The sequence below is a fragment of the Chrysochloris asiatica genome, unplaced genomic scaffold (assembly GCF_000296735.1).
Source record: "Chrysochloris asiatica unplaced genomic scaffold, ChrAsi1.0 scaffold00035, whole genome shotgun sequence".
In the NCBI taxonomy this organism is placed as follows: domain Eukaryota; kingdom Metazoa; phylum Chordata; class Mammalia; order Afrosoricida; family Chrysochloridae; genus Chrysochloris; species Chrysochloris asiatica.
Genome location: NW_006408553.1, coordinates 23,345,197 through 23,368,926, shown reverse-complemented (window position 1 = coordinate 23,368,926; position 23,730 = coordinate 23,345,197). Strand labels below are relative to the sequence as shown.

The 23,730-nt window shown below is 37.4% G+C and overlaps 1 protein-coding gene across 3 annotated transcripts in view; it reads left to right on the top strand.

Annotated features, from left to right (window-relative positions):
- Window positions 1-23,730, top strand: part of NRG1 (neuregulin 1) — a 274,308-nt gene that overhangs the window by 46,920 nt on the left and 203,658 nt on the right. For all 3 annotated transcript variants that reach the window (XM_006859977.1, XM_006859978.1, XM_006859979.1), the window contains exon 2: window positions 20,884-21,061. In XM_006859977.1, the coding sequence (XP_006860039.1) occupies window positions 20,884-21,061 (178 nt within the window). The remainder of the gene's footprint in view (window positions 1-20,883; window positions 21,062-23,730) is intronic.

Genomic DNA, 23,730 nt, shown 5'->3' with positions numbered 1-23,730 from the left:
TTTTTGAAGCAACAGATTCTTCTGGTCTTTCTCCAGAATTACTGCTGATCCTTTTGTTGTTGTTAGGTGCCCTGGAGTCAGTTCTGACACATAGAGACCCTATGCACAACAGAAGGAAGTCCTGTCCCCTCCTGCACTATGCTCATAATCATTGTTGTGTTTAAGCCCATTGTTTCAGTCAAACCAACTACTTCGTGGTCTTCTTTTTCCGTTGTGACCCTCTACTTTACCAAACATGATGACCTTTTCCAGGGACTGGTCCCTTCTGATAACATGACCAAAGTACTTGCCAAAAAGTCTCTCTATCCTTGCTTTTGAAGGAACTCTGGTAGCATAGTGATTACGAGTCGGGCTGCTAACCTCAAGGTCAGAAGTTTGAAACTAGCAACTGTTGTACGGGAGAAAGATGAGACTTTCTGCTACCCTATAGATTTACAGTCTTGGAAACCCTATGCAGGGTCGCTATGTATGAGTTGGGACCAACTCCACAGTATACCACCACCACCACCACCAAGGAGCATTCAGGCTGTACTTTTTCCAAGATATATTTGTTTGTTCTTCTAACAGTCCATGCTACTTTCAGTATTTGACAACACCATAACTCAAGTGCTGCAATTCTTCTCCAGGCTTCCTTATTCGTTGTATAGCATTGTACATGCATATGAGACAATTGAAAATACTTTGACTTGAGCCAGGCACACCTTGGTCTTCGAACTGACATCTTTGCCTCTTTAACAATTTAAAGATGTCTTTTGTAGCAGATTTCCCCAATGCAATATGTCTTTTGATTTCTTGACAGCTGTTTCTATGAGTACTGATTCTGGATCCAAGTAAAATGAAATCCTTGACAGCTTCAGTTGTTTCTACACTTGCTGTGATGTGGGTTCAGTTGTGAAACATTTCCTTTTCTTTACATTGAGTTGCAATCCATACTTAAAAGCTGTATTTTTGATCTTCATAACCAATTGCTTCAAGTCCTCTTGGCTTTCAGCAAGCATGATTGTGTCATATGCACATTTGTTGTTGTTAAGCACAGTTGTATTGTTGTTAAGTGTATAGGGTTTCTGAGGCTGTAATTTTTGCAGGAGCCAAAAGCCCATCTTTTTGCTGTGGAACAGCTGGTGGACTTAAACTGCCGACCTTCTGATCCACAGTCTAGTGCTTATCCTACAGAGTCAATTTGTTCCCCATCTGCATAAAAAAGGTTGTTAGTGAGCCTTCCTCCTATTCTATGCCACATTCTTCATACCGTCCAATTTCTCAGATTATTTGCTCAGCATACACATTTAACATGTATGGTAAAAGAATACAACCGTAGTGCACTCCTTCCCTAATTTTAAACCGGAAAGTATCCCCTTACTCTGTTTGAACAACTGCTTCTTGTTTTATGAGCAGGTTCTGCATAAGCACAATGAAGAGTTTTGGAATTCCCATTCTTCACAGTGTTAACCATAGCCTGTTATTATAAATCAGTCGAATGCGTTTGCCTAATCAGTAAAACACAAGTAAACATCTTTCTGGTAGTCTCTAGTTTCAGTCAAGATTAATCTGATATTAGCAATGATTTCCCTTGTTCTGCATCCTCTTCTAAGTCCAACTTGAATTGTTGGCAGCTCTCTGTCAATACGATGCTGATACCATTCCTAAGTTATCTTCAGCACAATTTTACCTTTTTGTGATATTAATAATATTGTTTGATAATTTCCACATTCTGTTGAGTCACCCTTCTTTGGAATGCACACAGATACGGATCTGTACCAGTTGGTTGGCCCAGGTTGCTTACTTCCAAATTCCTTCGCATGGACTAGTGAGTGCTATCAGTGCTGCATTAGATTGTTGAACATTTCAATTGATACTCCATCAATTTCTGAAGCCTAGTTTTCCACTAATGTCTTCAGTACAGATTGGATTTCTTCTTCAACACTATTAGTTTTTGATCATATGCTACCTCTTGAAATGGTTGAACTTTGACCAATTTTTTTGGTCTACTGAAGACGTCCATGAATGTTTCACTTTCTTAAACTTGCCCAAGTGATCTTTATAGCAATGTTTGAGAACCTGTGGACTGGGATCAGAGTGTGGTATTCCATTGACGAGGCCCCTGTATTTCTCCATGTTTGAATTCCTGGAAAAACCAACCAACCAACCAAATAAATAAACAAATATGATTTGGGAAACTCATATTCTAAAAATGACAGGACTTTTGGGAAAAGTAGGGCTAGGTGAAGAGAACTTAAATCTGTAGACCCTGGCTCACCAGCAAAGATAAGAATGATCTTAAGAAACACTGTAACAGAGTCAACAGATCCACTGGTATGATTTCTCAACAATTTAGCTGTATCTTAGTATCCTTACACCTTGAGACTGATGCCTATTTTAGCAGAATTTAGTCCTTGAGGACATTCTCTTCTAGCAGAGATCAGTATTAAAGTATTAACTTTTTTTTCTTTTTTTTTTTTTTTTTTACTTTTTAAAACAACTGTTATGTACCACTATAATACCATTTCTTATAAAAATGAAGACATATCCTTTTCAGCTTCTTAATCTGTAACACTACCCTCTCCACATAGCTTAATGTATGCAATGGACACTCTAGTGGTACTTATAGCACTAAACCAACCACTAGTTGGAGTGAGGAAAGCACATCTATACTGAATCTTCTTGTATCAAGGAAAAGCTTGTCTCATATTGTTTCCAGTCATTAATGTGCTGGAGAAAATTATATTTGAAACTGCAGGACCTCCATATGATATTATCATGCCCCTACATAGGGCCCATACCTCTGCTTACCAAGATCAACAAAATAGTTGCTGTCAGGTCTACTCAGACTCATGGTGATCCCTTGTATGTGCCCCATAAAGTTTTTAATGGCTGACTTGTTGTTGTTGTTGTTTAAAGTCAATTGCTATACCTGTTTTATGAGATGTCTCCTGTGGGTGGGTTCAAACTGTTGGTTAGCAGTCCAATATATTAACTGCTTGTAAGTAAGTTCTCACAAGTAATGGTAAATTAAAGAGATCCATTGAAATCTGATAGATGTTTTGTCCTCCAAATGGTGTTGACACTACATTTGTTTTAGAATGTTCTCCATGGCCTGTCAATAAGTTCGATATGGGGAAGGTCATTCATCTTTTATGTATTGTTCATAAATATATTTTAACAGTTTTTTAGATTATTTCAGGATGATTTTCTTCCTATGACATAGTTCAGCCAATTCAGTGGGCACATTTGGTTCTGTTCCAGAACTTTCTTATGTGTGCTATAATACATTTATGGTATATCAAAGTTATTCAAGAAATAGTTTTTGTTTTTTTAAATGAAGTTTTATATAGTTTAAATATGAAGTATAACATAGACATAGACAAGTTTCATCAGGAATCACTCCAGCAGTGTTACTTTATCTGCCAAGCATTGAGTATTTTGTTTCCTTTTTTTTTAGTTAGTAAAAGTCCTAAGTGATTATATTTTTCAAAAATAAAGAATAAATTACTGCTTAAAAGTAAAATCACTAGAACATAAACCATTCAGTGTTCCCATGTTCTCTTAGAACAACTGCCTCTTGGTCCATGTACAGATTCCTCATGAGCACAATTAAGTGTTCCGGAATACTTATACTTTGCGATGTTGTCTATAGCTTGTCATGATCCACACAATCGAAAGCCTTTGTGTAGTCAGTAAAGCACAGATTAAACAGCTGTTTCATATTGTCTGCTTTCAGCCAAAAATTGGTTAGTAAATATTTCATTTATCCAGCCCACAACTCTCAACTAGCATGTAAACTACAGGAGAGCAGGGTTTTCCTTGTCTTATGTCCACACTGGACAGTGGACCCATATAATAGGCCCACAGTAGTATTTGCTGAGTGACTAGAAATTGAAGAGTGTCTAAGGGAATGAACTCAGTTATCTATATATATAAGCTAGGATCTGAATACTAGTTGGACATTAGAAGATAGTTTTTTCAATATAAACTACACTGTAGCTAAGAACTAGACTATGCAAATAATTAATATCATATAAGTAAGAAAGGTAGTGATACTTTGATAAACTCAGATTGTTTTTCTGTAAATCTTGTACATTAGACAGGAGTCAAATGGCTTGTTTGATACGGAACAATTGAGTCACAGATTAAATAACCTTATTTGTCCTGGGGTGGCACTGTAGGATAAAACACTGGACCGCAAGGTCTGTTTGAACCTCAAGATCGGTGGTTCAAACTCACCAACTGCTCCTTGGAGACCTTATACGAGATCGTTATGAGTCAGAACCCAACTCTACAACACTTGACAAAAACAACAACAATTTGTTTATCCATCATTCCTACAACAAACATTCGTGAGTGCTGTGCTACTTACCAGAATAAAAAAATTAATGAAGAGAAAGAAGCTCCTGACTTCAAAGTTCCTTCTCCTTCCCAGATGAAGTAAATATATACAATGCTAAACATATATCATATACATAGAAATATATACCATGTTAAAATATATTGTGTTAAATAGAATGATAATTATTGTATTGGAACACAGAAAAAGGGACATTTAGCTTACTATAGGAAACAGAAATTGAGCTTAGTCATCTTTTTACAAGAAGTAATTTTAGATTTACAGAAGAATTGCAAAGACAGAGTCCCCATATACCCTTAACCCAGTTCCCTTCATGTTACATAATCTTGGTCTGTTGATCAAACCTAAGAAATTTATATTGCTATAATATTGACTGAAATTCAGTCTTCAATCAGATTTCAACATGTTAGGTACACCTTTTACTGCTGAATTGAGATAATGCATGAAAGTGCTTTGTATACGGTAGGCTAAACAGTAGTAATAGGACATGAAATGCCATTCTTGAGGGGTCACTGGTGGTGAAGGTTGCATTGTCTGAAAGCTGCTTTAAATACTCTCACCATTTGCTATGCATATGCCAGCTTCCTTTGATAATGTGTATGGTTCCATCCATGAATTTAATTAATTCCTTAAGAAACGTGATTATTTTTAAAAAGCTATTATGAATTTAGTGCTGATTGTATGCTTGACCATATCCTATTCAACGCACATGACACAGTACCTGGTTTTTCTTCTTCTGACCTGTGTGAGGTAAACAGATCCTGCAGATGCGGAGGCTATGCCCAGGTCTGATTGACTCCAAAATTTGTTTTTCTTCTAATATGCTTCTTTCAGAGTCATTTTCGTGAACAGCCTGCCAGAATAAGCATTTTCCAAATTGTATTTCTTATTTCTTATTGTGTAAAAATTTTTCCTTTTTTTCTCTCCTAAAACTTCATGCTCCAATGCCTTTATAGGAATTGGAGCCTTCTGCTATTCTGAAGGAATGCTTTTGCTCTCTGAAACATTTCCTGGCTTTACAGACCTATTACTTTCATTTCTTGTTGTTGTTAAGTACCATTGAGTTGGTTCCGACTCACAGTGACTACGTATAGGGTTTCCAAGGAGCGGCTGGTGAGTTTGAACCATCATCCTTGACGTTCAAATTGGCTTTGTGGTCCTGTGCTTTTCCTACACAAGGACTGCCTTTTATCAGTGTTTAGGACAGGATCATCTTTAGTTTATTCCTTCACACTGATTATCCTTCCCTTTAAACATTTGAGTGATCCTTCTTGATAATTTCCAGCTGCCTTTTTTTGGTGTGTGTCTTGAGGACTGGCCAAAGCTATGGGCAGCAATTTTTCTGGTGTCAATATTGTGATTTTGTGCCATCTGGATTTATAGAATCTAATATTTTCTAGCTTTTAAAATGATTTGTAGATAATGGCAGTCAAATTAGCATTATGTAAGGAGCTGAATGATGATAATTAATTTTTTTAGGATTCCAAGTGTTTTGTTACCCTTTTTTTTTGGATCAGAGTTTAGCAATATCTGAATAGAATATAGACAAGGCAGATAGTACTTTTTCTGGAGAGTGCTAATGAGGTTCAAAACAATTCTGTGACTGCTTAGTTTCACAGACCAACCAAGATCTGGAACCCAGGATTCTTGACTGAATTCTTATATTACATATCTTAATAAAGAATTAGCAAAAATTTGCAGCAAAAAGTACAGAATGCTGTGTGCAGAATTTAGTGATTTAAATTCATGGATGATAAGCTATTAGCAAAGAATCTATGTATTCTAAATGAAAACAAAGATATTTCTGGTGCTAGTGTCCATGTAAGGAGGCCTGGTGGTACCATGAGTAACCACTTAGCTGCTAAGTGAATGTCAAACTGAAAGTTCAAACCCACTAGCTGAGCTCTGGGAGAAAGATGTAACACTCTGCTTCCATAAAGATTCTTGTTAAGTGCCACTGAGTCAGTTCTGACTTATAGAAACCCTGTATAGATTTGCCAAGGAGTGGCTGGTGAGTCTAACTGGTTACTAGCAGTCCAGTGCTTAAACTCCCATGCCACACCAGGACCAGGACAGCCTGAGAAACTCTATGAGCCAGTCCTACTTTGTCTTATAGGGTTTCTACAAGTTGAAATGGACTCACTGGCAATGAGTTTGGTTTGACTTTAGGGGGATTGTTCATATAAAGAGCCTTGGGGGTGCAATGTTTAATCGCTTGGCAGTTAACTGAAAGATTGAAGGTTTGAACCCACGCAGTGGTTCTGTGAGAGAAATACCTGGCTGTCTGCTCTTATAAGGATTGCAGCAAAAAAAAAAAAAAAAAACAAAAAACCCTATGGGATAGTTCTCCTCTGTCACATTATGAGTCAGAATGGACTAATAGCAGCCAACAACTACAGGTGTCTATACAGAATACACAAAAGCTTCATGTTGACTTGCTAAGTAAGCATCATTTAGGGTTATTTTGTGTAATGTTGGTGAATCGTTGGTCTGAGAAAATATTTCACTATGTAGGAGCGCTAATGGATTATTTTAGAATGCATAGGCAATAGCTCACTGTTACTTTCAGTGGGAGGCTTTAGTGAATTTGGTTTTCCTGTAATATAAGGAAACTTACTATTTCAAGGTGATTTTTACTGTGATGTCTTTTTGTGTGGTATCTGTATCCAGACTACATTGATTCACTCTAGGCGTATAGTATCACTCCTCGGACTTTACAGGAAAGTAGAGCAGCCCTGTTGTTGTTGTTAAGTGCCATCATGTCAGTCCTAAGTCATAGAGATCCTGTATAGGAATTTCTAGGAGCAGCTGGTAGATTTGAACCACCAATCATGCCATTAGCAGTCCATTGATTATCCTACAAGCCCAGACCAGGACCCCATAAGATTCCTGTAGTTCTGAACATTATGTAAATTACAAAATTAGGTAGTTTTCAGGGATCAGTGATGTAATACAATGTTTTTACTATGAATCTGTGTTTTTGACTCCTTCATTTTTTTTTTTTTCCTTTTTAACAATTTCATGTCACTGACCCACTAGGATAAGAAACTTCACTGATCTGGTCTTTCCTGTGAGGGAAAAAGAAATCACAAAATTTTGATTATTAGGCTTTCTGTGTACCCATTTAGTACTGTAAAGAGTTATACAACTTTAAAAATCCTCAGAAAGCCAAAATTGAGTCTTATTTAAGAAGGGATACAAGTAGTAAACCGAGAAGAGAGAAATGTAACTTTGATTTAGGCTGTCTCAGTAAGGTTAGCTATATATAGAATAGCAGTTCAAACCTGCCAGCTGCTTACTTGAAAACAGGGTCTCTATGAGTTGGCATCACCTTGTTGGCACTTAACAGCAACCAATAAGGAAAGAAGGTTCCTTTCAATTCTGGTATGTATTTTAGTAGGATCTGTTTTAGTATCTGTTTAGTTTAATAAGTTATTTGTGCACGCACGTGCGCACACACACACACACACACACACATATTCTAGAAAGCTATTGTTACAAGAAAAGTAAATGACCTATTTTGTTGCTGTTGTTAAGTGCCTTTGAGTTGGTTCCCACTCCTAGCTACCCTGTAGAGGGTTTCTGGGGAGTCTCTGGTGAGCTTGAACTGCCGACCTTGTGGTTCAAACACATTAACCCATAGCATGACAACAGACACATTTCTTTCATTGTTAACTTTGCTGGGTGTTTTTTTGCCTTCACAAAACAATTTAGCTTAAAATAACCTATTGCCATTGAGAGAATCCTGACTCCTGTCAACCATGGCACCATTGGGTACATTTGAATCACTGCCCTTTTGGTTACTGGCTGAGTGTTAACCATTTGTGCCTGCATACCCAGCGACATTAAGCTTTAAATAGCTATTGGAGGGGGGTGAGCCTGGATTTTTGACAGAAGTTCAAATTACTAAATTTCTGTCAAACGAGAATTGCTACACTTCAACTATGTAAACTTAGTGATTCCATTCTGCCTCTGCATTTGATGGTCTTCAGTGAAGCTTGCCAGACATCTTTCTGTCCATGAGTGAGATGTCCTTATAATTGGGGGCAGCTGTGTGATAGCAGTAATTAGACAGGCATGTTGAACACTTACCTTACAGCTGTTGGCAGCAGTGCTGTGGTTTACTCCAGCGTTCACTGTCATGGTGTGTTGCCTTTACACCTCGAGAGAACAACATTAATCTGTTAAGACACTTCTGTTGCTGTATCCTGACATGGGGGTTATCACATTTCAGTGAACACAGGAGGGAGAGTCAGCATCCTTCACCCTGGTGGCATTTCCGCATATGACAGACAACCACACGGCTCTAGAAAACACACTTTTTTTTGAAATGTTGAATACCAAATTTAAGTGTTCTGCCTTGTTTTATTACCCCATATATGATCAAAGATGTTGAGAAATTACTACAATTTTGCATTGCCTATTTTCTTTCCCAGACTGTCTTTTGAGTTTGAAACAAGAGAAGAAATTATGTCACATGGTTTATCTGTTTTGCCTAGGAAATATACTCAGTAGAAATATAGCAATACATTACATGTTTTGTATGTTTGAATGGTAAGCGTATTTGCAGTATAAATATAGCAAGAAGTTCAGTTTATTGTCTAGTAGTTAAGGAACAGGTTCTCTGGAGTTGGATTTCCTGGCACTGGTTTTACACCAAGTATATGTTCTTAGGTAGATTAACTCTCTGTTTCTATTTGCTCATCTGTAAAATGGACACCTGAAGTTGTTATAAAGCATAACAGAGTTAATGAATATAAAGTTCTTAGAGAGTGCTTAGTACATAGTAGGTGTTCAATAAGAGTTGGTTATTATTACTGGTGTGGCACTGTAGGATAAGTCCTGTAGTGCTAGTCACCAGGTCGTCAGTTCAAACCCACCAGCTACTCCTTGGAAATCCTGTACAGGATTGCTGAGTCAGATCAAACTTGAAAACACATGACATCAGTAATAGTATTACTCTAAAGGAGCTTATTATTGAATGTACTAAAAGGCCTATTTAAATGCATCTCATAGACTGGGAACAGTATTATAGTAGTTTTATCATTATATGTGTGTCCTCACTCAGTCAATAAATTCCTATAAATACTAGGAATACTGAGAACTACAGACCTGTGTAGAAAATCCAGTTGCTAACTTCAACAAACATAATATCAATTTTCAGGGTGAAAGATTCTCTTACTTAATAAATCTGCATTTATTTTCCCTTGTCAAATTTTACAGTCTTGTAAAGGTATTTCATACCTATGTGGAGAGGCGATCTGGTTTATATAGCTCATTATAAAAATTGTTTGAATATCATAATGGCTATGAAATGGAGTAATCATTCCTAGATTTTTCATCTTCAGACCAGCTCCTGTTTCCTGTTTCCATCTCAAACTGCTTAGCGGCACCACAGTGTAGAGAAAGTCCTGGATTTAAATGTTGGTTCTGCAGTTTATTAGCCTTGTAACATTGGACATCTTGTCTAAATCCCCCACCCTTGCCATTTCTTCACCTGTAAAGTGGAAATCATGAGCATCTTGTTGTTGTTATTTGCCGTGGAGTCGGTTCCAACTCATAGCGAGCTTGTATAGGGCTTCCAAGGCTGAAATCTTTACGGGAGCAGAAAGCCTCATCTTTCTCCCACGGAACAGCTGGTAGTTTCGAACTGCTGACCTTGCGGTTCACAGTCTGGTTCCTAACCACTACACTACCAGAGCTCCTTCATGATGATCTAACTTATGTGACATCCAAGATCTATTGGAAGTTAAATGAAAGTGATACAAGGAAAATGTTTGGAATATGCATTACTGGAAATCTAAGCTAAAAGAGCACAAGTTAAGGGAATAAACTAAAACCCTGTGGACTGGGGTCAGTCAATGGATAAGAGCAACTTTGACTTAAAAAATGAGGAGATAATGTTAAAATATCTGTGATGTTTCTGCTGGGAAGGAGGCATGGTCAGATAATTGTGGATAGGCTCTGAAATAAGGTGGAACAAATGAGAAAAGAAATCATGGGATTAGGATAATACTAGGTGTCCTGACTGAGGCATGGTCTGCTAGGGACCACTCTTAACAGTATTACTGCTGTAGGGATGATCCCACTAAAGAACTACAGGAGAATATAAAAATGTCCAAGTAAAGATAATAGAACTTATTTGATAATTTTCTAGTTAGATTTACATTTCATTTTCATAGTGCCAAAAGGCAGGGGTAGTATAAGAGTCCTAGTCCAATGCAATGCATAAAACAAAAAATAATATCACAGGACCACATAATCCTCCAAAATAGAAAGAATGTTGTAGAAGGTAGATTTGACTTCCAGAATAATTTCTATGCCTGGGTCTCTTCTTTATCAATTGCCTTCCAAATCCTTCCATATATACATATTCTCTCAGCAAACATTTGAGGCCTTATTTTGTACTAGGTCCCTGAGATTCTGTATATCTTCCAGCTTGTAAGTGTAGCTATTTGGGTGATTGACTACAGTGTCAGTCAAACTTTACACACATACACACACACACCAGCAACCTATGCCTTTATATAGGGCTCATTGACATGACTGCCGATGGTCCTTATACCATCTTTGATTTTGTTGTTTTTATCAGTTACCTTCAGGTCAAGTCTGATTCACAACAACCTTATATGCAACAGAGCAAAACATTGCCCAGTCCTGCACCTCTTCATGATCCTTGCTATGTTTGAATCAATTGGTTTGTCTGTAGATTTGATTGTAAGGCACAGATTCATTAAATGGCCCTATTTTTTTTACATGTGTTTTTGTTTTGTTGTTTTTAATGCCGCCTTTTGGTTGTGAAAATCAGATATAAAATCTGATTTTTTTTTTTTTATTAATACCCTTCCAATATGTGGCACCGAAGGATTAGCACTCAACCACAAGGTCGGTTTGAACACCAAGGTCAGCAGTTCAAACTCACCAGCCACTCTTCAGAAACCCAATACAGTGTCATTATGAGTTGGAACTGACATAAAGGCACTTAACAACAGCTATCACAATAAGCACAGTCCCTAACTGAGCTGATTGTAGCTCATGCCCTCAAATTTATCATCACAAAGAATCCTACTGTATTAGGCAAGTTGTAGCATTTAATTGTGAGAAGTGAAACTTTGAGGACTACCATGTATAAAAATCCCTACCCACAGAAATGGTTACTTTTGGGGAACTCAGAGTTAACACTTGTAAGAAGCTAACTTTGGGTGTACAAACATGGCCAGTGTAAATATTAGAAGTAAAATCTTCAAGTATTACTCCAAAGTTTTCTTTTTATGTTGGGGTGGCACTGTAGGATAAGCAGTGAACTACTAATCACAAGGTCTGTGCTTCAAACCCGTCAGCCCCTTCATGGGAGACAGATGAGGCTGTGTGCGCCTATAAAGATTTATCGTCTTGGAAACCCTACATCAGGTTTTTCTGAGTTGGAATCGAATTGATGGCAGTGGGTGTGGGTTGAATGAGAAATTCTACTTAATGTGCTGTGAGGATGTGTTTGAGCACAAAGGATTTATGCCATAATGTGTATCCAGAGATGGGGCAGTGGTGTTTCAGTGGTAGAATTTTCAGTTTCCTGTGAGAGACATTGTAATCCTGCCAGTGTACCTCATGAGCAGCCATCATGCACCCATCAGTGGGTGATGCTATATCATGAACAGGTTTTAGCAACACTTCCAGATTACCAAGGACAAGGAAGACAGGCTTGGCAATCCACTTCTGATAACCATCTACTGAAAGTCCTATAGATCACAAAGTTCTGATGTTTTATTATTATGCATAGAGTCATCATGAGTTGGGGACCAACTTGATGGCAGATAACAACAAAAACAACACATACCCATTCTTGAATTGCTAATGAGTTGGACATTGAACCAATGGCATGGTATTTCCAGGGTCCAGCTATCTTAACCCAAGTATGAAGTGTTATCCCCATTGCAAACCCATCTCACTAGGAGTCTTCCCCTTTTTAGAAGATCCTCCACTTCACCAAACATGGTGTCTTCCTGATAATATGTCCAAAGTATAAGAGACGGAGTCTGGCCATCCTGGCTTACAAGGAGCATCTTGGCTGCACTTCTTCCAATACAGATGTGTTTGATCTTTTGGCAGTCCACGGTACTTTTAGTAATCTCTTCTTTGGTGAATACTGAGGGAAAAGTAGTTGTCTCATTTTAGCACACAGGGAGCTGTAGTTAACTAGAGTCAGGAACAGACTATTTGAAGGATGCATCAGCTGGAGAACAGAGCATTGTCAGCTTCAGGTCACCATATTATCCTTGTGGCAAAAAATGGTGCCCTTGTTGGATGATGATTAACTTAACTCAAGATTACACACTACATCAGAAGCAGGAGATTAAAGGCTTACTATTTCCATTTGCATTTGCTATCTTTTTTCACAGCTGTATTTTTAATTTTTAAGCTGATAAGATACATTTTCCCTTTTATAGTCAACTTTGAGAGTGTAACTCAAAAGAGAAGACCAGATGGTAAAATATAAACCTCATCCAGTTAGTGCTTGACTATAATCTTCTCCCTGAGATAGTACAATGAGGGTGAAATATGATTAGTCAAAGAAATTTTGGAGATTTTCATCTCTTATTTATTTGCTGCTAACATGGCTATAGGAAAAGGACATCCTTCTGTGGCAGAGGACTGATTAATGATATTTGTGAGGCTTTCATTAACTAACATAATTGTCCATCACCAGTTTTCACTGTGAGGTTTGCACGTGCGTGCCAGCAGGCTTTTTCCGGGTTCTGTGCAGGGAAGACTTCGTGGGATCGCAGCTGAAAGCTCACCGTTGTTTGATAATATTTTGCAGGTTTCCTGTTTAATTTACTAGATGTGTTGAGACTCTTCAGATTAGCTGTGTAATCAAACATGCAGAGTAATGGTATGAGATAATTTTGTATTGTCTGATCCTTCAGAGAACTGAAATAACAATGTATCTATCTAGTGCCACATGCTATCAGCATACTCGTGCTAAAATTAATTTCCTCTTCTTAACAGAGTAATATGTGATATTTATATATGTTTGAGCAACAAGTGCACAATAGATGTTTTAGGAAACAGGCTTATTATCCACTTATAGTAACTTAGATTAAGACATTTACAAAAAAAATCACTTTGATCACTAATCTTTTCTTACACATTAAATTATTAGAATAAATGTACATATTGCCTAAATGTTTTAGTGGGTCTAAATGTATAAGGAATGTTTTAGATTACCACCACAATAATTTTCTACAAATATGGAACGTAGAAATGGAGAGATAGGCACTTTTTTAGTATACCTATGTACATTGAGTTAGAGTAAGAGGAGTGTCTTGTGAACTTTGAAAACCCTTTTAAACACTTAAAGTCTGTAAAAAGAAGCACCTGTAAAATGTGTGGCGTTGCTCTGAGGGTTTTTGTGTTTCTATTTTTAAAGCTTGTTATTTGCACTTTACTGTCTGTCTCTGTTGATTCATTTCTGGGGGTGTGGATACATTCATTTTAATATATAAAAACTATTATTGCTCAAGCAAGTTTGAAACAGATTTAGACAGAAACTGCTTAAAACTTGTTCTGCCATTAAATTGTTTCAGGGTGTGGGACAATCACATCTTTAGAAACACATTGAAAGCAAAATTGGGAACTGTGGCAGACCAAATAAAATTAATGCAGACAGAGATTCTCAAAGCACCTGGTGCATTTGAGGCATTAGCTTAGCATTGGCTTTTTTTTGTTTTCAACTGATACTTAAAAAACAGACCACTTACCCTTAGACAAGAATTAAAAGGCAACTAATTTTTTTGTAGTTATAAAGTCAAGCACTTAAAAAAAAAAAAAAAAAAAAAGTGGCCCCAAGCTTAGAACTACTCTGGCCCTTATAAAGTAATACCTGAGTATTAGAAAGTACTTCATAAAGTCAGAGGAAAGAGCTTTTCGTTTTCTTTTTTTTCAATGTAAGTAAATGAAATTATTGCATGTAAGTAAACCATATGACTAAGAACCTTCTGTATCCCGTTAACATTTGTTGTTCTTGTTGTTAAGTGCCTTTGTGTTGGTTCTAGCTCATAGTGCCTTGAGTACAACAGAAGGAAACACGGCCCTGTCCTGCATCATCCTTACAATTGTTGCCTTGTTTGAGTTCATTGATGTGGCTGTGTCAGTCCATCTCATTGAACGTCTTCCTTTATTTCCCTCTACTTTGCCAAGTATGATGTCCTTTCTTCAGAGACTAGTCCGTGCCGATAACCCATCCAAGGTACATTATCCTGCTTTCTAAAGAACATTTTGTCTGTACAACTTTGGAGATAGATTTGCATGCACTTCTGGCAGTTCATGGTATATTCAGTGTTCTCCTCCAGCATCACAATTCAAAGGAAGCAATTCTTCTTTAGCCTTCCTTATTCATTGCCAGTTTGCTTATGTTGTTCTTAGGTGCTGTTGAGTCAGTTCCAATTCATAGAGACCCTGTGTAAGGTTTCTGAGGAGCGGCTGGTGAGTTTGAACAGATGACCTTGAAGTTCAAACGGACCTTTATGGTTTAGTGCTTTTCCTACAGCACCACAGCAGGGCTTGCTTATTGGCAGTTAAAAATATACCATGGTTTGTGTTAGGTGCATCTTAGTTCTTGAAGTGACATGTTTAATTTAAAATACGTTCAAGGGGTCTTTTGCCCAGTTTTGCCCACTGTAATATGTTGTTTAATTTCATAACTGTTGATTCAATGGTTGTTCATTGTGGATCCAAATAAAATGAGATCGTTGACAATTGCAATATTTTGTTTATTTATCATGATGTAGCTTATTAGTCCACTTGTGAGGAATTTCATTTTATATTGGGGTGCAATCCCATCTTGACGACTCTTCATCTGTAAGGGCATTGCAGGCTGTTAATGAGTCTTCCTCCAATTCTTCTTCTGTATAGTCTAGCTTCTTAGACTGTTCATTAACATAGAGCTATAATTTTATATTTCCTAACCAGGCTCGCTATGGGTTGGAACTGACTCAACGGCACTTAACAACAACAACAGCAACAACAAAATTGGCATGGTGGCTCTGTAGGATAAACACTGAACTTCAAACCACAAGGTTGATAGTTTGAGCTCACCAGCTGCTTCACAGGAGAAAGATGAAGCTTTCTGTTCCTGCAAAGATTTACAGTCTCAGAAACCCTAGACAGGATCTCTATGAGTTAGAACTGTGCTTAAAAACAACAATAAGCAAAAAAGAAAAGAAAACAAAATTGTATCATTGTGTATAACTAAAACAAAAAATCCATTGCCATTGAATTGGTTATGACTCAGAGTGACCCTAGAGGTAAGAGTAGAACTACCCCTTAGGGTTTATGAGGCTGGAAATCTTTATGGAAGCCGATGACCCATCTTTCTTTTATGGAGTGACTGGTGGGTTCAAACCACTAACCTTTCTGTCAGCAGCTGAGCACCCATAAACCATGCAGGTCCAAATATTTGCTCATATTTTTACTATAAATCTGTGGAATATACAGAATTGTTTCAATAGTATGTTTAAGTGGGAAGATAAGAATTTATGTTGTGGTCAAGTATATTGGATATTTGAATTTATGCTCTGCCAGGCATGAAGGAGGGATTTTACATTGCACTGTTCTAGAAGATGCCATTGCCAGCAAGGTCCCCGTAGGCCAAGAATGCAGTTGTATGGCTCTGCTGTTGACTCACAGATTTGTTTCTCCATTTTTGCTATGGAGGATTTTGAGTTCATTTCTTAACACATCTTTTCTTTGAAAAACTGAATATCCTCTTACTGTAGATGGATTGTCCTGTATGACAGAGCAGGACATTATTACAGGTGGGAAAGATTGCAAAGTGAGGGTAGTTGGAACCTTTTTGACTTCTGATGGATTTGAAATTATGTGCTTGAAACTTGAACATTAATAAATGTTCATATATCAAAGTCTTGTTTCAAGAGTGGGTTCTTTTTTTTTTTTTTTTTTTTTTCCTTTTTAATGTAATTGAGTCCTGGTGTGGCACTGTGGATTAATGCACCAGACTGCAAGGCCAGCTTGAACAAGCTTACCAGGTGTTCTTTGGAAACCCTAAACAGGGTTTCTATGTGTTGGACTTGACTAGATGGCACTTAGCAGCAACCGCAACAGCAATGTAACTGAATTTGTTCCAGCTTGTTGATGTAGCACTTGATCTGGACATTACATGTCCATTCACAAGCATCACGAAATTAGTTTTGGGGCATCCTTTACTGTCTCCTGGGTAGGCGTAGCATTTTGCTACTCTAAACAATATATTTTTCTTTGCAGAACAATGCTTATGGATACTTAGCCCTTCAGGTTGGTTTAGTGTAACATACTAATTTTTAGAGGCCTAGCAAATACACCATTGTTTACTGGTGATGGAGGCTGAAAAAAAGAGAGAGTGGGTTCTTTAAACTAAGAACTACTGTGTATCCAAAAGTTTCTGCCTCATTATGTCACAGACCATCTCTTAAGTACAAAAGTCTCTGTATATGAACTCTAAAAGGGAGACATAGATGCTGATCTGCTAGGAGAGAAACTAGTGCTCCCACCGAGGATTTAGTGATGGTGGTGGTGGTGGTGGCGGTGGTGTGCTGTGGAGTCGGTTGTGACTCATAGCAACCATGTATAGGGTTTCCAGGCTATAAATCTTTGTTATTAAGTGCCATCAAGTTGATTCCAACCCATAGTGACTCTGTATAGGGTTTCCAAGGAGCAGCTGGTGAGCTTGAACCACCAATTTTGCAGTTCAAATGACTTTGCAGTCTGATGCATTAGCCCACAGCTCCACACCAGGCAGAAAATCTCATTTTTTCCCCATAGAGTGGCTGGTAGATGTGAACTTCTGACCTTGTCATTAGCCACCTAGTTTGTAACCAACTGTGCTACCGGGGTAATTTAAAGGACCTAGTGGGTGTCCCAAACTCATGGCTAACAGGTTGAACCATATATGAGGATATCTGTGTAGTAGTTATTGTTGTTGTTAAGTGCTGTTGAGTAGATTCTGACTTCTTATGACCCTGTACAGGGTTTCCAAGGAGCAGCCGGTGAGTTTGAACCATTGACCATTTGTGCGGTGCCACTAGAATAATTCAAATTGAGGGTATAATCTGAGGGATTCATTTATAAATTACAACTTGAATATTCTCAAGACTTTCCTTTGTGACTACAATCTTAGCCAAGCCTTTAAAAGTATTTAATGATAGCCAGGACATTTTATTTAATGGCAAAAAGGACAGGAGACAAAATAGGGCAGGCAAGGAAGAGCCAAGACTTTTTTCCCCCCTTTCTATATATGCAGACATGTAATATCTAGTTTCTGTTTTATCTGAAGTTTGTTGAAGACATCATGACATTTCACTACTAAATGCTTAGCACATATTTCCAAAGAATCAGGACATTTCCCTACATAACCACAATATATTGATCACAGTTGAGACATTTCTTTCTGATATAATATCTTTATTCAGATTTTTTTCAGTGATTCCAATAATTTTTATAACTTTCATTTTCAACCTGAAGCAGCATCCAACCACAGTGTGTTTATTTGCCGTGGCTCTTTAAACTGATTTTATGTTATATCTAGTTTTACCGTCATGCTTAGTCATTTATGACATGGCAATTTTAAAGTCCAGACTAATCGTTTCATAGAATACCCCTCAATTTGAATTTTTCATATTGCTGTGTCATGTTTTAAATCAACTTCCTAATAAATGAATGAATGGGTGAATGAATGAGGAGAGGCATTCTGGCTTTAATTGTATCCCCCAAAAGACATGTTGTAAATCCTGACCTCTAAGTTTATGGTTATAACCCCTTTGGGAATGGTTTGTCTTTGTTTTGTTAGTGAGGCAGGATTAGTGTAGGGGCCTATCTTGAGTCAATGTTTTTGAGATATGAAAGTGATTTATAAAAACAAGTTAGGCAGCAGAGAAGAGGGAAGAGAGATGCAAACCCACATGAAACTTGTCTAGCAGCAGAAGCTCCAAAGAGACAAGGACCTTCAACGAGAGCCAGCAGAGAGAAAATTCAGACTTCTAGTCTTCCTAACTGTGAGAAAATGCATTTCTGCTAAAATCACTCCAGCTGTGTGTAGTATTTCTGTTATAGCAGCATTAGTACTGGGCTGTTGACTGCAAGGTTGGCGGTTCAAACCCAGCAGTCTTGCTTCAGAACCTGAGGGCATTTAGCAACAGTAACAGATAACTTAGGCAGGAGGGGCTGAAGAAAGGGAGACAGAGAAAGGGAGGAAAAAGGAAGGAATGAGAGAAAAGAGGAGCAAAAGAGAAACAGACATGATATAATAATGGTTCAATACAACTAAAACACAAGCAAACAAAAGAACAAACCAAGTCTAATAGACTTATATCCATACTAATTGAGAAACATGTGGGGTGGGCTCTTATTTTAATTTATAGCTATCTAAAATTCTGTGTTTAGATGCAAAGAAGGAACCTTGAGGGTTTTGGTTGTGTGCCAGGTTGAATGTAGAATTCATTGAGAACAACAAACAATTCTAACTAGTTATTTTAGCCTTTATGTAAAATAATGAAGCAGTTCATTTTCAATATGTGCAAGCCATTTTACTTAGTGTCATTTAGCTCCAGCAGACTTTTTTCTTTAAAACTCTTCACCAGAATTAGAACACTGAAAATGATCTCAAAAAGTTAATAGAAATATACAGAGCATTCCAGATTAATGAGAATTTAGTCTGTTTTTAAAAACCTCCATTTAAAAAAAAAAAGAAAAAGACTCTTAAGAAAGCTGTTCAGGGAGTGAATCTTATTTTCAAGCTGTCAAGAAAAAGAACCAGACAGAATCATCAGGTATCAAAGGCTAAGAACAGCTGAAATAAGTTTTCTAGCTTGCCAGCATGTCCACCACATTAAGTGCCTGTTTCCCCACCTCATCTCCCAGTCCCCAAATAAATAAAAAAAGGCGGGCGTGTAACTGTAGGAACATTGCTAAGAAATCACAACGTTCAAATGGTTTTTGCTATAATTCATTGGAACCTTCATAGGCTCATTCCTGCCAGCTTTATGATTTACTTGGTAAGGGCTTAGTGAAGAAAAACAAATGTACCCTGAGTAGGAAAGGTACTCCATTTCCTGTTCATGTCTAATGTGGCTCTGATTGCTGTCCTTGGAGTGGTGCTGGCTTTATCCAGTGAATAATTATGCACAGAATCAGCAAGGTGTAGTCTCGTTTGCCTGGGTGTGTTTTCTGGCCCTTCCTGTTAATTCCCGAAGTGGGGCAGACATCGTTGACTTTTGCTAGGTACAGTAGAAACAGAGTTTTTGAGATCTCAGGTTCTGTGAGGTAGATTATCAAGATTTTTGGTGCAAAAGCAAGTCTTTCATTCATATATTTATTTTAAGAAAGTTTATGAAAGAAATCAATCATATCTATATCTATTGCCCAATTTTATACTCATCCTCTCCCAGCTGCCATATCGTTTTGAAGCAAATTTTAGATACAACATTTCATCCATAAATGCCTATTGATGCAACTCTCAGTCCTCCTCAAGAGCTCTGCTGTGCGCCACATCCTGCAGAGAAGAGAGGTTCTGAGCAAGTCTACTCCTATAGCAATAAAGGATTCCCATTCTGCAGCCATTTTAAATCTACCCTCACAATTTCTGCCCTATCTGAATAAAACTTGTATTTTTATTTTTTCAAAAAATATATCTTTGTAGATAATAGTTTTTGAAGAAGTTTTGCTTAAAATAAGAAACATGGGTGTTTAAAATATTCTACATGTTATGCACAATTTAGATCCTCCCAGTATCTGTTGAAAATATTTAGAATGGTTAAATCTGATCAAATTGATAACTTGACATACGAACAAGGTGGTCATCTGGAATGATCATTTGCTGTGTAGGTGACTGCAGTTGTAGACCCAATAGAAGAGTAATGTTGCCAAAGAATTGAAGAAAGGAGACAGTTTTAAGATTTATACATTATCTTTGTTTTGGCGGGCCATCTCTGAACATAGAATTGTGAGAAGAGCCCAGCGTCACCCCAACTCCCTACAGATTTTGTTACCATGGGCACATCAGTCTCTTTCCTATAGTCTTCATTTTTAAAATGGGTATAACTCCTGCTGTACGCAGTCATGGTACTGCTAGGAAGATAAGTTGTGATCTTGAATACCAAGGCAATTTAAAAATAATGGCACGCTCATATTCTCCCTTTACCTCAAGCCCATGGTTTTTGAAATTACCAGTGTTCAGGATTTGTAATGGCATCCAAGAATGATCAGGATTGAAGACAAAACTAGAATAATTTGCTTGTAAGAGTCATTTTTATTTATAAGCTAGATTCTCTCTTTTTCCCCCTCAATATATTTTTTGGGGCATTGTATTTTTCTCCCAAGTTGTGATTGATTTTGCCTGACCCCCATTCCCCCCGTTTTTTTTTTTTTCTTCCTCAGTTAGTACAGCCATTGGGAATGGAGTCTTGATCAGGCTCACCCAAAATTAATATGTTTCTCTTAGAAAGGTTGCCAAATGACTTGTCTTTTTTTTTTCTTCTTCTTTTCATTTTCAGCCTTGCCTCCCCGGTTGAAAGAGATGAGAAGCCAAGAATCAGCTGCAGGTTCCAAACTAGTGCTTCGCTGTGAAACCAGTTCTGAATACTCCTCCCTCAGATTCAAGTGGTTCAAGAATGGGAACGAATTAAACCGAAAAAACAAACCACAAAACATCAAGATACAAAAAAAGCCAGGGTAAGTATAATTCATGTAATATCAGAGACTGCTTCACAATAGAATAATCTGATAATATAAGAATGTAGAGCTTACTAAATCTATTTACTCTCAAACAGCATGATGTACATTAATTGAAAAAGATTTTCTTATCCTATAAAGACCAGAATTTGTGTCATTACATAGTAAATAATTTGGAAGAAATGCAAGGATGAATGGGAGAAAGTGATGGGAAGAGATGAATGGGAGGAAATAAGACAGCATTAGTATATCTGCTGTAATAGCAATAGATTAGATCCTAAAAGTCAGATTTAAAAAATAAATAAATAAGAGAACTACTCTTTTGAATACCAATGTCTTACTTACTAACTGCCTTTTAAGAGCGCATATGAAAGGAGTTGGAATATCATCAGTAAAATTTGGACTATTTCCAAGTAAGGGATTAACACATGTACTCATATCTAGTGAAGATTTTAAGAAGCCCTGATAGCATAGTGGGTTATGCATTGGGCTGCTAACCACAAGATCAGCAGTTCAAGGCCACCAGCTGCTCCTTGGAAGAAAGATGGGGCTTTCTGCTCTCATAAAGATTTAATGTTTTGGAAACCCTGTGTCACTATGCATTGTAACCAACTTGATGGTATATAGCAGCAGCAGTAATGATTTTAATTGACTATTGTCATGGTTACGAATCAGGCTGCAAGCCACAAGGTCAGCAGTTCGAAACTACCAGCTGTTCCACGGGAGAAAGATGAGGCTTTCTGCTCCCATAAAGATTTACAGCCTCAGAAACCCTGTACAGGTTAGCTATGAATCGGAACTGACTCCACAGCACATAACAACAACAATTCTGTCAGACGACATCACCGCTACAGCAGATTTAGAATTTAGCAATCTTGAGTAACTAGAATCTAAAATTTTTCTGCCTCCTTGAGCCCATATTTGGAAGGATATCCATGATGAAATGTGGTCTAGATTTACTTCAAAAGGGTGTTCCATTATTATTCTTACACTCTTCTTTTTTTGCCTTAAGAATTTGCTTTTCTTCTGCTATCAAACATTTACCCATTAGTGCATTTACCCATAACTACCATTAGTGGCATAAATGATTTAAAAAATGCTTAACCGCTAACCGCAACATTGGTGGTTTGAACCCACCCAGAAGCTCTTTGGAAGACCAATCTGGAGATTTGCTTATGAAAGGTCACAACCTTTAAAACTCTATGGAGCAGATCTACTCTGTGGCATGTGGGGTCAGCCTGAGTCAGTATGAACTGAATGGTAACTAACAATAGTAATATCAAATTATATTTTAATATTAGAAAAGAGGTAATTATGTTGGCATGATGTTTCTAAACATTGTGACAACCATAACAGTGACCCCGACTCTAAATACATCCCACACCTCAGAGAGTACAAATAAAATCCCAGATATGATGACAAAAACTAGTAAACAAGTTGCCATCTAATTGACTTTGAGACTTGTGGCAATGATGTTTGTGTCAGAGTGGACCTGTACTTCATAGAATTTCCTGTGGCTGATATTTTTGAAGTTGATCAACAGACCTTTTTTCCCAAGATGCCTTCAGTTATACTCAATCCTCCAAGTTTTAAGTTAACAGCTGAGTTTGGAACAAAAGGATCTCCCCCTCTACAGGATTATAGAGGACACCTACCAAAAAGGCGTCACGCATCATAAGCATGTGAAAACAAGTGAATGTAATGGGAACTTAATTTAATTTTATTAAGATGTTCAACTGCTATAATGACAATAATTAGTGTTTTCCACTGGCCCCCACCCCAGGTCCATAATTTTATTAACTACAGCGCTTACTCTTTTAATTGATTATGTCAGTAAAGGTCTGTTGATTTGGAAGTATGATCTGAGAGACAAAGGGTGAGAATCATTTTCTGCTACAGACTGCTCTTCAAAGATACAAATATAATACTATAAACTGAACTGGTGGTTTTTTTTTTTTTTCTTTTATATGCATAATCTTTTTCTTTTTTACAACTTTCTAATCATTCTAGTAGGTAGTAAGGGCAGTTGAGCATTTAACACATGGTTGCTATAATTTTGCAGATGAGGAACTTGTTGTTAGGTGCCATCGAGTTGGTTCCAACCCATAGTGACCCTGTATATGTATGGATTTCTGAGAAATGGCTAGTGAACTTGAACTGCTGACCTTGCAGTTCAGATGGCTTAGCAATCTGGTGCATTAACCCACAGTGCCACAGCAGGACTCATGATGAGGAACTTGAGGATCAAAAAGTGTTAGGACTTGCCTTCAGCTATACAAATAGTAACCAACTAAGCTGGAACACATACACTTCTTGCCTTTTTTAAAAAAAGGAAAACATCTTTAATAATATGCGCATGTGTTGGGTAGTCAAGATTCAGTGAGTAAATTGAAAAGATAAGTATATATGTTTCTTATAGTGAAGTTTAAGAAGCGAAGTAATTTTAGACATCAGATTGAATATATTTTGGTGTTTGTTATGTTTTCTATTAAACAAGTCAGTAAGAAACTAAGTTTACTGCAAATGTAGGATAGCAGTTTCATTTATTTCTGTGTCACTTTCAAATAGAATAAGTTATATGAAGTACCTATAAAAGCTTGATCACTAAACCACCCAGTAATGCCAAGGAAGAAATGTTTAGTGATCTGCTTCCATATCGATTAGAGCCA